The sequence below is a fragment of the Ceratotherium simum genome, chromosome 29 (assembly GCF_057802395.1).
Source record: "Ceratotherium simum simum isolate JZ-2026a chromosome 29, ASM5780239v1, whole genome shotgun sequence".
Lineage (NCBI taxonomy): Eukaryota > Metazoa > Chordata > Mammalia > Perissodactyla > Rhinocerotidae > Ceratotherium > Ceratotherium simum.
Window position 1 is genome coordinate 22,656,637 of NC_141928.1, and position 15,053 is coordinate 22,671,689.

At 47.1% G+C, this 15,053-nt stretch overlaps 1 protein-coding gene across 1 annotated transcript; it reads left to right on the forward strand.

Moving 5' to 3' along the window:
* The first annotated feature begins 7,357 nt into the window (after window positions 1-7,357).
* On the forward strand, window positions 7,358-13,839 carry RNF183 (ring finger protein 183). The gene is made up of 2 exons (XM_014782082.2): window positions 7,358-7,581; window positions 12,663-13,839. The coding sequence occupies exons 1-2, from the start codon at window positions 7,473-7,475 to the stop codon at window positions 13,277-13,279; spliced, it is 726 nt and encodes a 241-aa protein (XP_014637568.2). The 5' UTR covers window positions 7,358-7,472; the 3' UTR covers window positions 13,280-13,839.
* The last annotated feature ends 1,214 nt before the right edge of the window (window positions 13,840-15,053 follow it).

Sequence of the window (15,053 nt, forward strand, 5' to 3'; positions counted from 1 at the left end):
ACTTGCCAGAGCTCACACAGCATGTGACAGAGCCCAGATGGGAGCCCAGGTCTTTGGACATGCAGACTGGCTCTTCCCACCACGGTCCTCTACTTTCAATGACGTTATTCTAGAGGTGGTGGGCACGAAGGCTGAGGGGTGGGGCGTGTAGGAGGTATTTGCACCTGTGGAGTAAGTGACATAGGTTAAACATCTTGGACAGAAGGAATGTCCAATCCCATCCCAGATGTCACCTCCCCAGGGTCTGGAACACAGCACCCTGCTTACTCAAGGTCTTGCACGTGCAAATTGAAAAGCCCAGATTGGGGGTGATGGGGACTGGTGTCAGCCAGCACTGTACGTCCAGATGCTGGACTCTCTCAGTTCATCTGGAAATAGTCTTTGGAACCTGGCCAACTTCACATGACTGATAACCATGCAGATATTTACAATGAGGCTGCATGGACTATCCATGATTCACTCAGTGAAAAATCACAGGTAACAAAAGAGCACCCTCCAGCATTGTTCCATTTGGGTAAAAACATACCTGCACATGTATCTCTACATTCATAGATAAAGGTCTGGAAGAAATAGAGCAAAAATGTTAACAGTATTATCTCTGGATATTGAGTTTAAAGATGAATTTATTTTCTATTTTATGCCTTTCTGTATTGTTTGATTTTTTTTTGCAATGAACATGAATCAGCTTCATTTTTAAAACTTCCTTATTTTTGAAATAAATAATACATTCACACAGTCACAATCAAGAATACAAAAGGTTATACAATAAAAAGTCTCCCTCCAAACCATGTCTGCCTTCCATCGGGCTCCCTCCAGAGGTAACCAGTGTTAACAGCATCTAGTGTGTTCTTTCGAAGATATTTTATGCATATACAAGCAAATACGTAAATTTGTTATTTCCTTTATCACTTTTCCAATAAAAAAAAAAGACTACTTTCATTTTGAAGAAAAGATTGTAGAAGATTACGATGTAGAAAGATAAGTGAAAAAATTAGGCTACAAAACAGTACATAGAGTATGGTGTGTTTTATAATAATTTATGAAAAAAGATTTTATATTTAAAATACTTATAAAGAAAAGAGACTGAAAGGCTATACATTTAAATATGTCGGTGGTTGTCTCCACGTGTAGGATTTTGGGTGAGTTTATTTTCTCGTGGTAGGTGGTAGTATGGCCTGTTGGTTAGGATGTGGACTCTGGCCCCACACTGCCTGGTTCAAATCCCAGGCTGCCACTTCCTAGCCCTGTGACCTTGGGCAAGTGACTTGGTCTCTCTGTGTCTTAGTGCCCTCATCTGTAAAACAGAGATGATATGATGATAGGACCTACCCATAGATTTGTCATCGGGGATAAGTCATAAAATTCAGGTAGAGCCCCTAGAATAGTGTGTAGCATTGTCCCTAAGGCTCAGTAATAATTATATTCATCTGAGTTTCCTAATTTTTCTGTATGGGACATGTATTACAATAAAAGTTAAAGAATAAACTCCCATGAGAGAGGGGAAGATAAAGATACAGAGAGGAGCACAGAGGAGAAAGGTAGAGACCAGGAGGCCAAGGAGGAGCAGAAATGAGACCCTGCAGACCCAGAGAGGAGGGAGGTCCCTAGTTTCCTGATTTCGACACTCTAAAAGCTCCACGAGGGCCAGCCCCGTGGCTTAGTGGTTAAGTGTGCACGCTCCGCTACTGGCGTCCCGGGTTCAGGTCCTGGGCGCGCACCGACGCACCGCTTCTCCAGCCATGCTGAGGCCGCGTCCCACATACAGCAACTAGAAGGATGTGCAGCTATGACATACAACTATCTACTGGGGCTTTGGGGGAAAAAATAAATAAGTAAAAAAAATAAAAAAATTATTATTAAAAGCTCCGCGAGGGGGCCCTTCACCAATGTTGCCAGCTGAGCCTTACAAGAGCAGAGATGGACCCTGGCCCAAGAGCCTTCTTTCCTGGCATTTGGAGAAGACCGTTGAGACCTTCCTGGAAACTCCTTGGACCTTGTTAATGCAAAGAACCTCCAGCCAACTCTCTGCCACTGTCTTCCTGGCAGGGCTTATGTTGAGAAAGGCCTCAGAATAAGTGTGAGGACTCAGCTGGCTGTGCCTGGATCAACTCACACCAAGGACCTTCCGAGGGCCAATTATTGCCACCTTGACGTGGCTGCAGGTCTAGGGGACTGAAAGATGAGATGCTTCATTCACAGCCCAGCTGGAGAAAGAGCTGTTCAATTTCAGTTCCATGTTTCTAAACACACCAGGCGGCATGTGCAAGAAGCGTGCTATCCTTCATCCTTCAGCCGGAGCCTGTCCTCTGCAAACACAGCACGGGGACTGAGAGGGGAGGAGAAGGCTGCCCAAGAGCTCACACATACCATCCTCAGATGAAGGCAGGAGAAGGAAACCACAAGACTAGGAGTCGGAGGCCATGGGTTCCAGCCTCAGCTCTGACATTTTGCATCGATATTAGCTGGGATAAATTCTTAATTTCACCAAAATCCAATTGCTTCTCACAGAACCCCTTGAGTTGATCTGGGAATAACCATGGCAGGTGTGACCTGCTGGATGAGAGGAAGTATGTAAACTACCTTATATTTGAAAGAATATCTAGATCTTGTAGTTCCTGCTAAGTCTGAGGTTCACGAGGGCTGGGAAATAGTACCATATTAATGTTTCTAACTATTCAGCTGACACATTCTAAAAATAAAATGAATAAAATAGTTCACAACCTGTATCCAAAATTCTAAAATCCCCACACTCTGAGGGCAAAGTTTTTTCATTAAATTTGGTGCCAAAATTGACCTGACCTTACGGTGTTTATTCTTTTTGGTGTCAATATTTATAATAATTGCAGAATATTAATGCATTTGATTAGAGGGTACTGCCCTAGATCCCACTGGGAGAGTTACTTAATATATGGTAAATATATCATATGATCTTCTTTACTATGAGAAATTCTGAATTCTGAAACATCTCTGGCCTAAGGGATTGTGACCTTGTAAAACCAATTCAGGTGCTGCATAAAGCAGATGCAAGGCGATGCCCATTCCCAGGTTGGGACTGACCCGCCCTGTCTAGGATTTCTACTTCAAGGTGTCAAGTCCTGGGGAAATCTTTATGAATCTGGAGACGAATGTAATCAGGATAAGTCAAGGAGCATATGTAGGGGATATTTCTCCTAAATCAGTACTCCTCATGATTTACTGTGTTTCTGAATCTCCTAGGGATCTTGTGAAAATGCAAATTCTAACTCAGCAGGTCTGGAGTGAGCCTGAGGTTCTGCATTTCTAACAATTTCCAGGAAATGCCTACGCTGCTGGGACTGTCCTAAACTCCAGACAGGCCTAAGGCAAGGTTCTGAGGATGACAACGTCATGTCCCACAGGGAGATTGCCCTCTGCCCTCGGCGAGGTGGGGGGCTTGTTAAACACTGATCACCAGCTGACCCAAATCTGCCTCATCGCTGCCTTTCTCCATCCTCCACTGCTCATCCCTGCCTTCTGCTGCCTCTTCCTCCCCCGATGGGTCCATACTGCCCTGCACCGCCCCTCCAGACCTTGGCTGGGCTCCCCTGTCTCATGACTCTTCACTCATCCGGTTCCAAGTACAGCTTAGGTGAGGTGCTTTTCCGGCTGGCCGACCTCACCCCCCAGGCATGAACTAAATTTGTTCAACTCAAATTCCTGAGACGCCTAATTATCTCTCCTGGCTATCTCCCTGGAAAAATTTTCCAGTCATTGCAAAGGACTCCCTAGCCTGGACCACCCAGAGACATTGTAATAATGCATTTGCCCACTAGACAATGGTTTATTCTATTCAATGCCTGCAGTGCCCTGACCGATTTCTTATGTGTCCTCTCTGCTTTTCAAGTTTGGTTTCCCTGGTTGCAGAAAACTCAGCCTGACTTACTTTCCAACTGAATTTTCCTATCGTATTACAAAAGTAATACATATTTATTAATGAAAATTTAGAAAATATAGATTAGAAGAAAATGACAATACCAGTAAGCCCATCACCCAGAGATAACCACTGTAACATTTTTGCCTCACAGCATTTCAGTCTTTATATAAAAATTTTGTTTTACAAAATCTGGCTCATACTACATATAGTGTTTTGTAAACTGCTCCCCCCGCCATTTACAGTGTATTGTGACCATTTCCACAAGTCAGTACAAATTCTTCTACATCATTTTACACGATTATGTAGTTTTCCATTTAATTGATGTGCTTTAGTTGGGCTTTTATGTTGTTTTCAGTCATTTGTGGTTAAAATAAAACTGCGATGAACATCCTCACTCAATCAAAAGATACAGGCATATTCCGATTCTAACACCAATTCTGATGTGTGTGTGTTTAACAACACCAAGCAATTCTCCGACAACAGCTGGGTGTCCTACAATTCAACTCAATTCTGCCACTAACTACATGGAGATAGCATCAGATCCCACAGGTCAAGGGCTCCCACAAGATTGGCCCCCGCTTCAGACGCCAATCGCAAGTCCAGGTTGTTACCTGTGCTTCTGAGCAACCAGCTATAGATGGGTTAGACCCCCTCTTTGGGTTAGATTAATTTGCTAGAGTGGCTTACAAAACTCAGAGAAAACATTTACTTACGTTGACCAGTTTATTATAAAGGCCACAGATAAACAGGGAGACGGAAGAGATGCATAGCGCAAGGGATGGGGAAAGGGCGCGCATGCCCTCTCCAGGTGCGCCACTCTCCCCAAATTCAATCTCGACAAGTTCACCAACCTGGAAGCTCTCTGAACCCTGTCCTGTTGGGTCTCTACAGAGCCTCAGATACATAGGCATGATCGATTTACTTATTGACCATTGGTGATTGAACTCAGTCTCCAGCCCCTCTCCCCTCCCAGGAGGTGGGTGGGGTAAACCTGGCTGACAGTTCCAACTCTCTAATCCCTTGGTTGGTTCCCCTGGCAACCAGCCCCCATCGTTAGGTTACCTAGCAGCTTTCCAAAATCTGCCTCATTAACAGAACAAAAGACAGCTTTATCGCTCTCATCTCAGGAAATCCCAAGGGTTTTAGGAGCTGTGTGCCAGGAACAGGACAATGACCAAATATTATTTATTATAAACCACAATATCACATATATCTTTTGGATACCTCCAGGAAATTATTTTATTAGGTCAAAGTGTATGAACTTCCTCATGCTTTGCAAGAATGTTGCCAAACCAGAAAGCATGGCTTCCAAACTCTCAAATACAAACAGATCCCTTGGGCTGAAGCGGTGTCTTCTTGAATCCCCACTAACTTTAGTTAACCAGCCATGATGTTGGAAAGGGGGAATTCCAGAGCTGAGGGGGATCTCCAGGCCACCAAGGCATGCTTCAAGACATCTCTCTGTCTCCGGCTCAGAAAGAGCAGGAAAATTGCTTAGAGATCTTTTTTAGGGATCTAAAACTTCCCGAAACTCACAACTTTATTTTCACACAATTCTAGGCTAATCTAAATCCTGTAATCAGTTCAGCATTTATTTTTCCATCCAATATTTACATATTTAAAATGAAGGGATTAGACTAATAGGAGAATAGTTAAGTAATTTATGGTACAGCCATTCAATTAATTATGGTACAATCACTTAAGAACTGACAAAGCTCTTTATGGACTAATACAGAACGAGAACTCAGATACAGCATTATGTGAAAAAAGCAGGGTACAGAACGGTGTAGACAATACGCACATTTGCATAAAAAGGAGGCAAAGGAATACACAGACGTTTCACCATAGGTGTTTTGTTTGTGTACCCATAAAACATCTTTGGAAAGATACACAAGAAATGAAGAGTATAATACCTTAATGTTCAGAGACACTAGGCGGCTGGGAGAAGAGAATTTTCATTGCACTATCAAACCTTTCTCCTGCTGAACAACGTGAAAGTAGTACCGATTCTAAAATAAAATAAAATTTTAAAAACACAAAATGAAGGGACTAGAGTATTTGAGTATATCACCAGTCAAATACATTTATGTATTGTTGTTTATTTTCCAAACCCCTTTAAAAGGTCAGTAAAGGAACAAAAGGAGAGGACCATATGTACAGAGAGCATGAGAAGGAACAGAAGATGGGCCACGTGAACACGCCTCTGGCAGGTGGTAAGTAAGGCACTGGCACAGATTTCAGAGCCAGACTTGTAGTCCCAGTTCTTTAACTTGTTTTTTTTTTTTTTTTTTGTGGGGAAGATCAGCCCTGAGCTAACATCCATGCTGATCCCCCTCTTTTTTTGCTGAGGAAGACTGGCCCTGGGCTAACATCCGTGCCCACCTTCCTCCACTTTATATGGGACGCCGCCACAGCATGGCTTGACAAGCAGTGCGTCGGTGCACGCCCGGGATCCGAACCGGCGAACCCCGGGCCGCCAGCAGCGGAGCACGCGCACTTAACCGCTACGCCACGGGGCCGGCCCCCTTTAACTTGTTTCTCACGAGCTCTTGGGCAAATCGACCCCTTACTCACTTTGAGCTTCTGACTCCTTATCTGTGGAAGAGTAAGGATAAGTTGAGGATTTTCTGTATCCCATATTGTGCTGGCCCCTGTGCCTCTCGGGACTGCTGGGAGCATTCACTGTCACAGATCAGAAGCTTTAGTAAAGCACAAAGAAAACTGCTATTATTCCTTTAAATAATAGCAGCGTTTTTAGCTACTGTTATTTTAATATTTGTCAGTCTGATAGGAAAAAAATGAGTATCTCATTTAAATTTGAATTTCTATAATTACAAATGAGGTTGAACAATTACATAGATACTCCATTTGCATTTCTTTGTGATTTGCCTGATCGTATATCATAATAATAGTTCTGGTTAACATTTACTGCGTGTTCCCGTGTACCAGGCACTGTGTTATTATGATCTCTACATGGATTATCTCATTTAATCTGCAGATCAAGTAGGTAAAATTATTATGCCCAGTTTCGGGTGAGGAAACTGAGGCTTAGAGTTAACTAATTCACTCAAGTCTCCATGGCTAGTAAGTAGAGTCTGGATTCTGAGCAAGCATTTGACTGACCTAGAAGTCCCACTTGATTGAGAACACAGGCTCTTCATGCTTATGCTTAAATGACTCTTCCCTGATTATTTGCCTTTTTCTTAATATTCTGCAAGAGCCCTTTGTATTTCGGTTGTAGGGGCTCAGAATAGGGAAGGATCTGTCTGGGCCGAGGGCAGAGTGGCTTAGAGGCAGCCTACCTTCCCGTCAAAGGAAGGCTGTGCATGAGTCAAGAGGTAAGGCAGCCAGCATGCAGAGGGCGAGTGCACTCAGAGACCAACCCAACCCAGGACAGAGGCCTGCGAGGGTAAGTGGACTCTGACTCCCTCCGAGAAGGAGCCAGAGTGACTCACGGGAGGAAGACGAAACCAAAGCTTCCAGGCTATCTCCCGTCTAACACGCAGACAGTTAAAGTCATGAGAAGGAAGAAGAGGAAAACCTGAAACAGAGAGAGCTGGCCAGGAGCTGCTGAAGACCCATGCAAATAAGACCCGCCCACAACTGCCTGGAAACCAAGCCACAAGCAAGAGCACAGAGCACACACTGCAGGGCGCAGGGAGAAGGTGGAGGAGGCTCTGAGGGAGCAGGTAAGGAGCCAGAGAGAGTCATGGAGGGCTGGGTCACAGGGCCCTAGGGCCCAGTGGGTGAACGCTGGCCTGGAAGGCTGGGCTCCTGGGATCTTCTTTCAAGCTCAGCCACTCTTTAGCTGTGAAGCCTTGGGCAAGTCACTTCACCATTCTGAACCTTGGCTTCCGCATCTGTAAAATGGGTATAAAAGTATCACGCTAACTGTGTATGGAGCGCCTGCTGTGCTTTTACACGTTACATTATCCCTTCTTCACAGCAACCTTGTAAGGTGGGATTATTAGCCCATTTTACAGAGAAAAACGAAGCTCAGAGAGGGTAGGCCATTGGTCTAAGACCTCACAGCAAATAAGTGTGGTTCCAAAGCCTGCACACTTTCAACTCCCTATCCTGCCTCCTTCACAGCTGCGGTTTTAAAGAATCAATTGGCCTCATGCAAATGGAGAAAATTATAAAAGGCAATTATATCATCTAGATGTGAGTCACTGCACTCCAATCCTAGCAAGGACTGGGGCCCTTTGTAAACTGTGACATGCTATAAAAATGCGAGTTCTTCATCTCTCTCTTCTTGAGGTTGAAAACGTTGGGGTGACGCTACAGACAATTAATATTTGGCTGACTGACTCGGTCACAGACTGAGACGATGCTTTCGGGCAGTGTTCAGGACTTCATGTAGCTGAGATGTCCCTGCTTGAGGGTGAATGGGGGGTGGATACAGGCCAGAGTCTCTCCTGGAGAGGCTGGTGTCTGACCAGCTGATCCGGAAACAACCAAAGATGCTGAGGGACCACGGCAGATAAGGGCCAGGTGCTTGATGCAACAACGATCATCCCTCTTGATAGCCCTTTACCATGGCCATGGATCTTCAGAAAATGTAGCTCTGCTTTGGGGAGAGTGGGGAAATCTTTAAGGGTAGTAATACAAGCTTACTGTGGTAAAGTGAGAATTTTCAGATAAGAGAATTGAAAAACAAAACAAAACCCCTATAATCTTACCCCCAGAGATGACCACTGTTGACATTTTGGTATCTGTCTTTCCAGACATTTTTCCACTGCACAGATATACTGGAAAATTGGGTTATATTGCAATATGGTTTATTACTGGTTCTTTTCACTTAATGACATATCATGAACATATTTCCATATTAATAGATGTTTGATCACATCATTTTATTTTATTTTATTTATTTTTTTGTGTGAGGAAGATTAGCCCTGAGCTAACAGCTGTTGCCAATTTTCCTCTTTTTGCTGAGGAAGATTGGCCCTGGGCTAACATCTGTGCCCATCTTCCTCTACTTTATATGTGGGAAGCTGCCACAGCATGGCTTGATAAGCAGTGCGTAGATCCACACCCGAGATCCGAACCTGCGAACCCCGGGCCGTCGAAGCAGAGTGCGTGAACTTAACACTACGCCGCTGGGCTGGCCCATATCACATCACTTTAAAGGCTGCAGAATGTCTTTTCATATGAATGAAGCACAATTTATTTAATCAATGTCCTACTATTGGATAATTGAGTAGTTTTCAATACTTCACCATTAGAACCGTACTTTGATGGGTATGTCTGTAATCAGATCTTTGCATGGGTCCTTGATTCTTTCCAGGGGATAGGTTCCCAGTGAGGGAAATGCTGGATCAAGGCTATGCACATTTCAAGGCTTTTGATAAGTACTAAAGGTCTGCTTCTGACACTCTGCAAGTCAGGGGCTCCTCCAAGCTCAATGCAGAAAACTGTCGTAGCCTCAGACCCTGCCTCTCTCTCAAATCCATTTGCAGGGATAACGCCAACTACCACACAGATGGCGTGCCATCTTCACTGGGTGCCAGGCTCTATCTAAGAGCTTTGCCCTCCAATGTACTACTTTTAGCTCCCTTTTCAGAAGAAGAAATGGAGGCACAGAGAGGTTAAGCAATTCACCTGGAATCACAGCTCTAATGAGCAGTGGATCTGGGGTCACGAGCCTCAACAACCTGGTTCCGGAATCTATGCTGTCCACTGCTTCTCGGGAAGATTCTTTTACCCCACTCCTTGGATCTTCTCCACCACCGCCTGACCTACATTAAGCACCACCATCCCAGCCTGGACCCCTGCTGGAGCCCCCAACTGGTCTTCCGTTTCCACTCTGCCCTTTCAGTCTGTTCTCTGCTCTGCAGCTGGAATGGTGTTTTTAAGATGGAAACAGAATCAGGTCACCCCCTACACACACACACACACACACACACACACGCACTCTCAACCCTGGAATAAAATCCAGACGCATTCATTCCCCAGCTTCTAGGGCCTGCCTCCTCCCTTTCCCCTTCATTCTGAGCCACTCTTCCACCCCAGGCCCACCCACTGCACCTCACCCCTTGACCTCCTTTCACGTCCTGAATTTGGCGGAGCTTTGTCTTACCTCAGGGCTTTGGTACATACTGTCCCTTTGGCCTGGAATGTTCTTCCCTTAGGCAGCATGGCTTCTTGCCATCCTTCAGTGTCAGCTTTCATTTCACTTCTTTGGAGAAACCTTCCCTGGTGGTCTCATCTGCAACCCCTAAGCCCATTTTCCTTTCTGTCCTTTACAGCGTTCATTAAAATTATGTATTTATTTACGGCCCATTACTCCTGAAATGTCTCTTTCCCTCATGAGACTCTAAATGTCATGAGGTCAAAGACCATGTCTATTTTGTCCACCATTATTTACCCAACGCCTAGCACAGCGCCTGGCGAGCGCTCAATAACTCAACAAATGTTTGCAGATGGATGAATGGTCCACAGAAGAAGGTGTCCATTGGTCAAGATCCTTGGTAAACTCTCCCAGCTCTGGTCAGAGCTGTGCCATCCTCCTCCTCCATATCTTCATTTCCTCTTCCCTACACGGAGCAGTGACAGAGGTCTAGAAGAAAACCCGGAAGCATGGGTGAGAGTGTAAGCGGATTTTGCTTCAGGTGTCCACTCAGTCAGGGTAGATGATGTCACTTCAGGGGCACAAGGGGTACTCGCTGCCCTCCCCCCCCTCGCACAGTTCCTGGATTCCTACCACGAGAGACTTAAGGCCATGAGGAATCGCCTGATAAAATACAAACACTTACTATCTACTTAACAATACACATCCAGCAGGTGGACTGAATGGAAGTGTCCTGTCTTTATGACGGCAGCCTGGTGGTGGACTAGAAATCCCAGCGTCACCACTGACTAGCTGGGTGACCTTGGGTGAGAGTCACTTCTCGCCTCCCATATGCAAAGTGGGTGGTTAGGATGGAGAAGTGGTTTTTAAACTTTATTTCCTCAGCAGTTCAACTCTTCAACTTACTCAAATGACCGATAGAGAAAAGCTAAGGGTTTCTGGTTGAAATGGGGAAGTGGGGCTGCAGCCCTCCTCCTTCCTTTTTTTTTTTGTGTTGTTTTGTGAGGAAGATCAGCCCTGAGCTAACATCTATGCCAATCCTCCTCTTTTTTTTTTCCCCTTTTTCCTCCCCAAAGCCCCAGTAGATAGTTGTACGTCATAGTTGCACATCCTTCTAGTTGCTGTATGTGGGACGCTGCCTTAGCATGGCCAGAGAAGCGCTGTGTCGAAGCGCGCCCGGGATCCGAACCCGCGCCACCAGTAGCGGAGTGCACGCACTTAACCACTAAGACACAGGGCCGGCCCCAGCCCTCCTCCTTCCTGAGTCCCCCTTTTAAGGTGTCAAGGGTGGTAGGATTGCCAACCCTTGGACTCTAAAATCTCAGTGCCAGTACCTGCCAGGCTGGCCGTCTGTGTTCTAAGAACAAAGAAGGCAGCAGGTTTGCAAGTTCTGGTTGCAGCTACTTGGGCGCCTTAAATGATCAGAAGGGGACTGGAGAGAACTTTCTGAATCTGATATTCAGAGACTTTAGGCTGTGCAGTTGGTGAATTTCACAGCATTTGAAGTGCAGGGCAGGCAGCTCCTTTGTGTGAGGAGGTTTCAGCCGTTTTAAAAAAGAACGAGGGCCCAGGAGAGAGGAAGCCCAGAAGGCTCACTTAACCTCTCCACAATCTAGAAAAAGGAAATTGCCATCCCTGCCTTTCTGGCTGGGGATCCCGGGTCTTGAAGGGACCGCCCACGATCTTGCGGACACTGGGCTTCCAGGGTTGGTTGTTTGCCACGCCCCAGGGGAACTCTGCTCCCCCACTTCCCTGCCCCACCACCCAGGCAGCTCCCTGGCCTTCGCTGCAGGCAGGTGAGCTCAGGAGGCTGCCGTCCGGGCCACCTGGCAGCTCCAGGTGCTGCGTGTGCGCTGCCATGGAGACGGCCCCGGGGTTGGTGGCAAGAAGGCAGCCTCCCAAAGCTTTGTGGATTTAGGAGAGGGAGAGACGGGAGCATCAAGCCCTTCAGGGTAGTCTGCCTGACCATCCTAGTGCCAACGAAGCCCAGGTGGGTGTCCTGGGGGTTCCTGGGACAAAGGGAGGGAGGAGGAGCCAGAAGAGGCCAAGTATTGGGAGGAGGTTCTGGAAGGGCTGATCCGGGGACCCGGGAAGGGGCGCCTCTCCAAGCTTCCAGGTCAAGGGGAGAAGCTTTGCCAGGGCCCCCTTGCCAGGCCAGGGCTGTGCCCTGCACAGAGACTGGGCAAATGGGCTCAAGAGGGTTGGCCTTGTAGCCCAATGGGAGGAGAGAACGAGGGCCTGGCATTTGTCCCCAGCGGAGGGACAGACCGGGAAATTCACAAAGCCCATCTCTGCACTAGTCAGGGATTTGAGGCAGCGGAAAAGGAAATATCTGACTGTTCCCCTCTCTCTCCCTGGAGTCCGAGAAGCGAAGGGCAGTCACATGGAGCATGAGGGGCATTTTTATCCATTTCCAAAGCCGGGGTGCAGTCTCATTCAGCGGCAGCTCATTAACGGTGGGGTGCCTCAGCCCTTCACCCTGTTAGAAGGGACGCTGCAGGAGCACCAGACTTAACTCCCTGGCTTAGGAACTGGGTGATCTGGAACAAATCACTTCCTCTTTTTGATCCTCAGTTTTTTCATCTGTGAACTGTGGGTGGTAATACCTTTTAACGACCCACAGAACACTTAGCCTAGGAGCGAGCACAGGGCAGGAGCTCAATGGGTGTTGCTTTGCTCCTTCTCTCTGTCTGCCAGGACATCTCCCGCCAGACCTCCCGGCATCTGGTCTGAGGATGGCTGAGCAGAAGGGCCGGGAGCCTGAGGCTGAGTGCCCTGTCTGTTGGAACCCCTTCAACAACACATTCCACACCCCCAAAGTGCTGGACTGCTGCCACTCCTTCTGCGTGGAATGCCTGGCCCACCTCAGCCTGGTGACTCCAGCCCAGCGCCGGTTGCTGTGTCCGCTCTGTCGCCAGCCCACTGTGCTGGCGTCCGGGCAGCCTGTCACTGACTTGCCCACGGATACGGCCATGCTCGCCCTGCTCCGCCTGGAGCCCCACCACGTCATCCTGCAAGGCCATCAGCTCTGGCTCAAGGACCAGCCCAAGAGCCGCTACTTCCTGCGCCAGCCCCGGGTCTACACGCTGGACCTAGGTCCCGAACCCTCGAGCCAGACTGGGCCCCCCCAGGACTTGGCCCCTGCCACCAGGCCTATGCCCGTCCCCATCCCCAGCCACTACTCTCTGAGGGAGTGTTTCCGCAACCCTCAGTTCCGGATCTTTGCCTACCTGATGGCTGTCATCCTCAGCGTCGCTCTGTTGCTCATCTTCTCCATCTTTTGGACCAAGCAGTTCCTTTGGGGAGTGGGGTGAGCGTCTGTTCCGGACAAGGAACCAAGCCTTTCTCAGCTGCTGCTGGGTATGGGGACTGCAGAGCCCCATTTGGGGCTGTCTTCCTTTGTAGTATTGTTCATTTTTACAATCCAGGGATCAGTTAGGCCATGTGTTTGCTTCTGGAAACAGAATTCTACTATACTGAGAACCTCTGAAAGCTAAAGGGCTGGAGAAGGAGGTGAAGAGACCTGTGTGTGTGAACCATGGAGTCACGGAAGGGGAGAGAAGCAGATCTGTGGCTACAGAGCTATGTAGCAAGTTGTGCCAAAGGGCTGGACGACGGTACTCTGGAACCTGACCTGCCCAAAGAGCAAGTTGCATTTCTCTTTGGAGCTGCTTTGAACTCAGTTCACATTTTTTGAATTGCTCTTTTTATTATGTGTTGCTAAAAAATTTGGAAAGTGAGCCTCAACTCTGTGAGCTAATGTGTGTCTTCAGTTTTCTCTTTGGATGTCTTACTACGAGTCCCAGTAAAAATGGTCTGCGTTCATTCGTTCATTCACTTACTCATTCTACAACGATTTATTTGGCTGGTGCTGTGTCAGAACTCGGGGAAGAGCAGAGCAGCATCCAGCACTGGCAGAGAGCCCTCACCAGCAGGGAGGGCAGCTCATTCAGCTGCTTCTTGTACAAGACAACCTCTTGTTGGTATGTGGTTTATAGAATGTTAAGAGTATAAAAGGTTCAAGGTGAAAGCAGCCAGGGTCAGTAGATCAAAAGCCTGGGATTTGGAAGAGTGTTTACTCCTCCTGGGAGGGGCAGTGTGCAGCTGTCACTCCCCTCCCTCAGGCACTATAATTCCAGCCTCAAGAGCTAAGGGTGAGACCCTGCATGGCATAAAAGCCTCAGCTCCCATCCCGGGCCACGCAGGCAGGGGATCCTGGTTTTCATTTTATACGACAGAATCGAGGAACCAAGGAAACTAGACAGAATGTAGACGCTCGGGCTGCTGCTTGACTGCAAGTTACCACCTCTGCAGTGTCTATAACCCTGGTTTCTGCTTCCCCAGTTTTAATACCGCCTGGTGGCTCAGGGCTCTGAAACAACCTAAGTGGTTACAATGCTATCACAATTATGAAAAGATAACATTTTGAGTTTTTTGAATTTGTAGAAAAAGCTTTCAGAAGCCAGACACTGAGTCACTTTTATTTGCTCTAACATTTTGTGAGTTTAATGGAACTAGCTTCTATTAATTCTTAGGGGTCTTAATGTACAAGATATTCCAAAATAGCCAAGACATATATTTCAAGTTTAGTAAAACCAAATGGTCTCAAGTTCCAATGTGAACAAAAAATTTTCCATTACAAAAGTGGAAAGACCCACACACCCCGCCAGGGGACCAGCGCCTACCTCTCCATTTGCGCCATCAAAGATAATTACACTAAAGCTGGGACTCGACCTCTCCCCACTGACACATCTTTGCTCCTTAACCCTGTGGCAAGTAAGTTAGGCAGTGATCTCACCACGTTCAGATGAAGCTAAGACTCCTCAAGTTAGGCTGCCTCATTCAAGGTCATGCGGCTAGCAAGGCGTGGAGGACTTTCAGTCGAAATAGAACTCACACTCTTGAAGTGGCTGATACACCATCCAAATGAGAAAGACAGATTTGAGGTTTTTTGGATAGGGAAGGATATACTTAACTTTACAGCATCTCCTCTTTTCACAGTCACTAGTTCTAACCTTGGGGCAGTGCCATCCTCCCAGGGGGCCTTTGCAAATGTCTGGGAGCATCTTTGGAACTCCAGTGAAGAGG

What these genes read in the sequence shown, in the direction of transcription:
- RNF183 (XM_014782082.2), top strand. Translation starts at nt 7,473, where the DNA reads ATGCAAATAAGACCCGCCCACAACTGCCTGGAAACCAAGCCACAAGCA. An exon ending in AGGAGGCTCTGAGGGAGCAG is followed by an intron (nt 7,582 to 12,662) that starts GTAAGGAGCCAG and finishes TCTGTCTGCCAG; the next exon opens with GACATCTCCCGCCAGACCTC.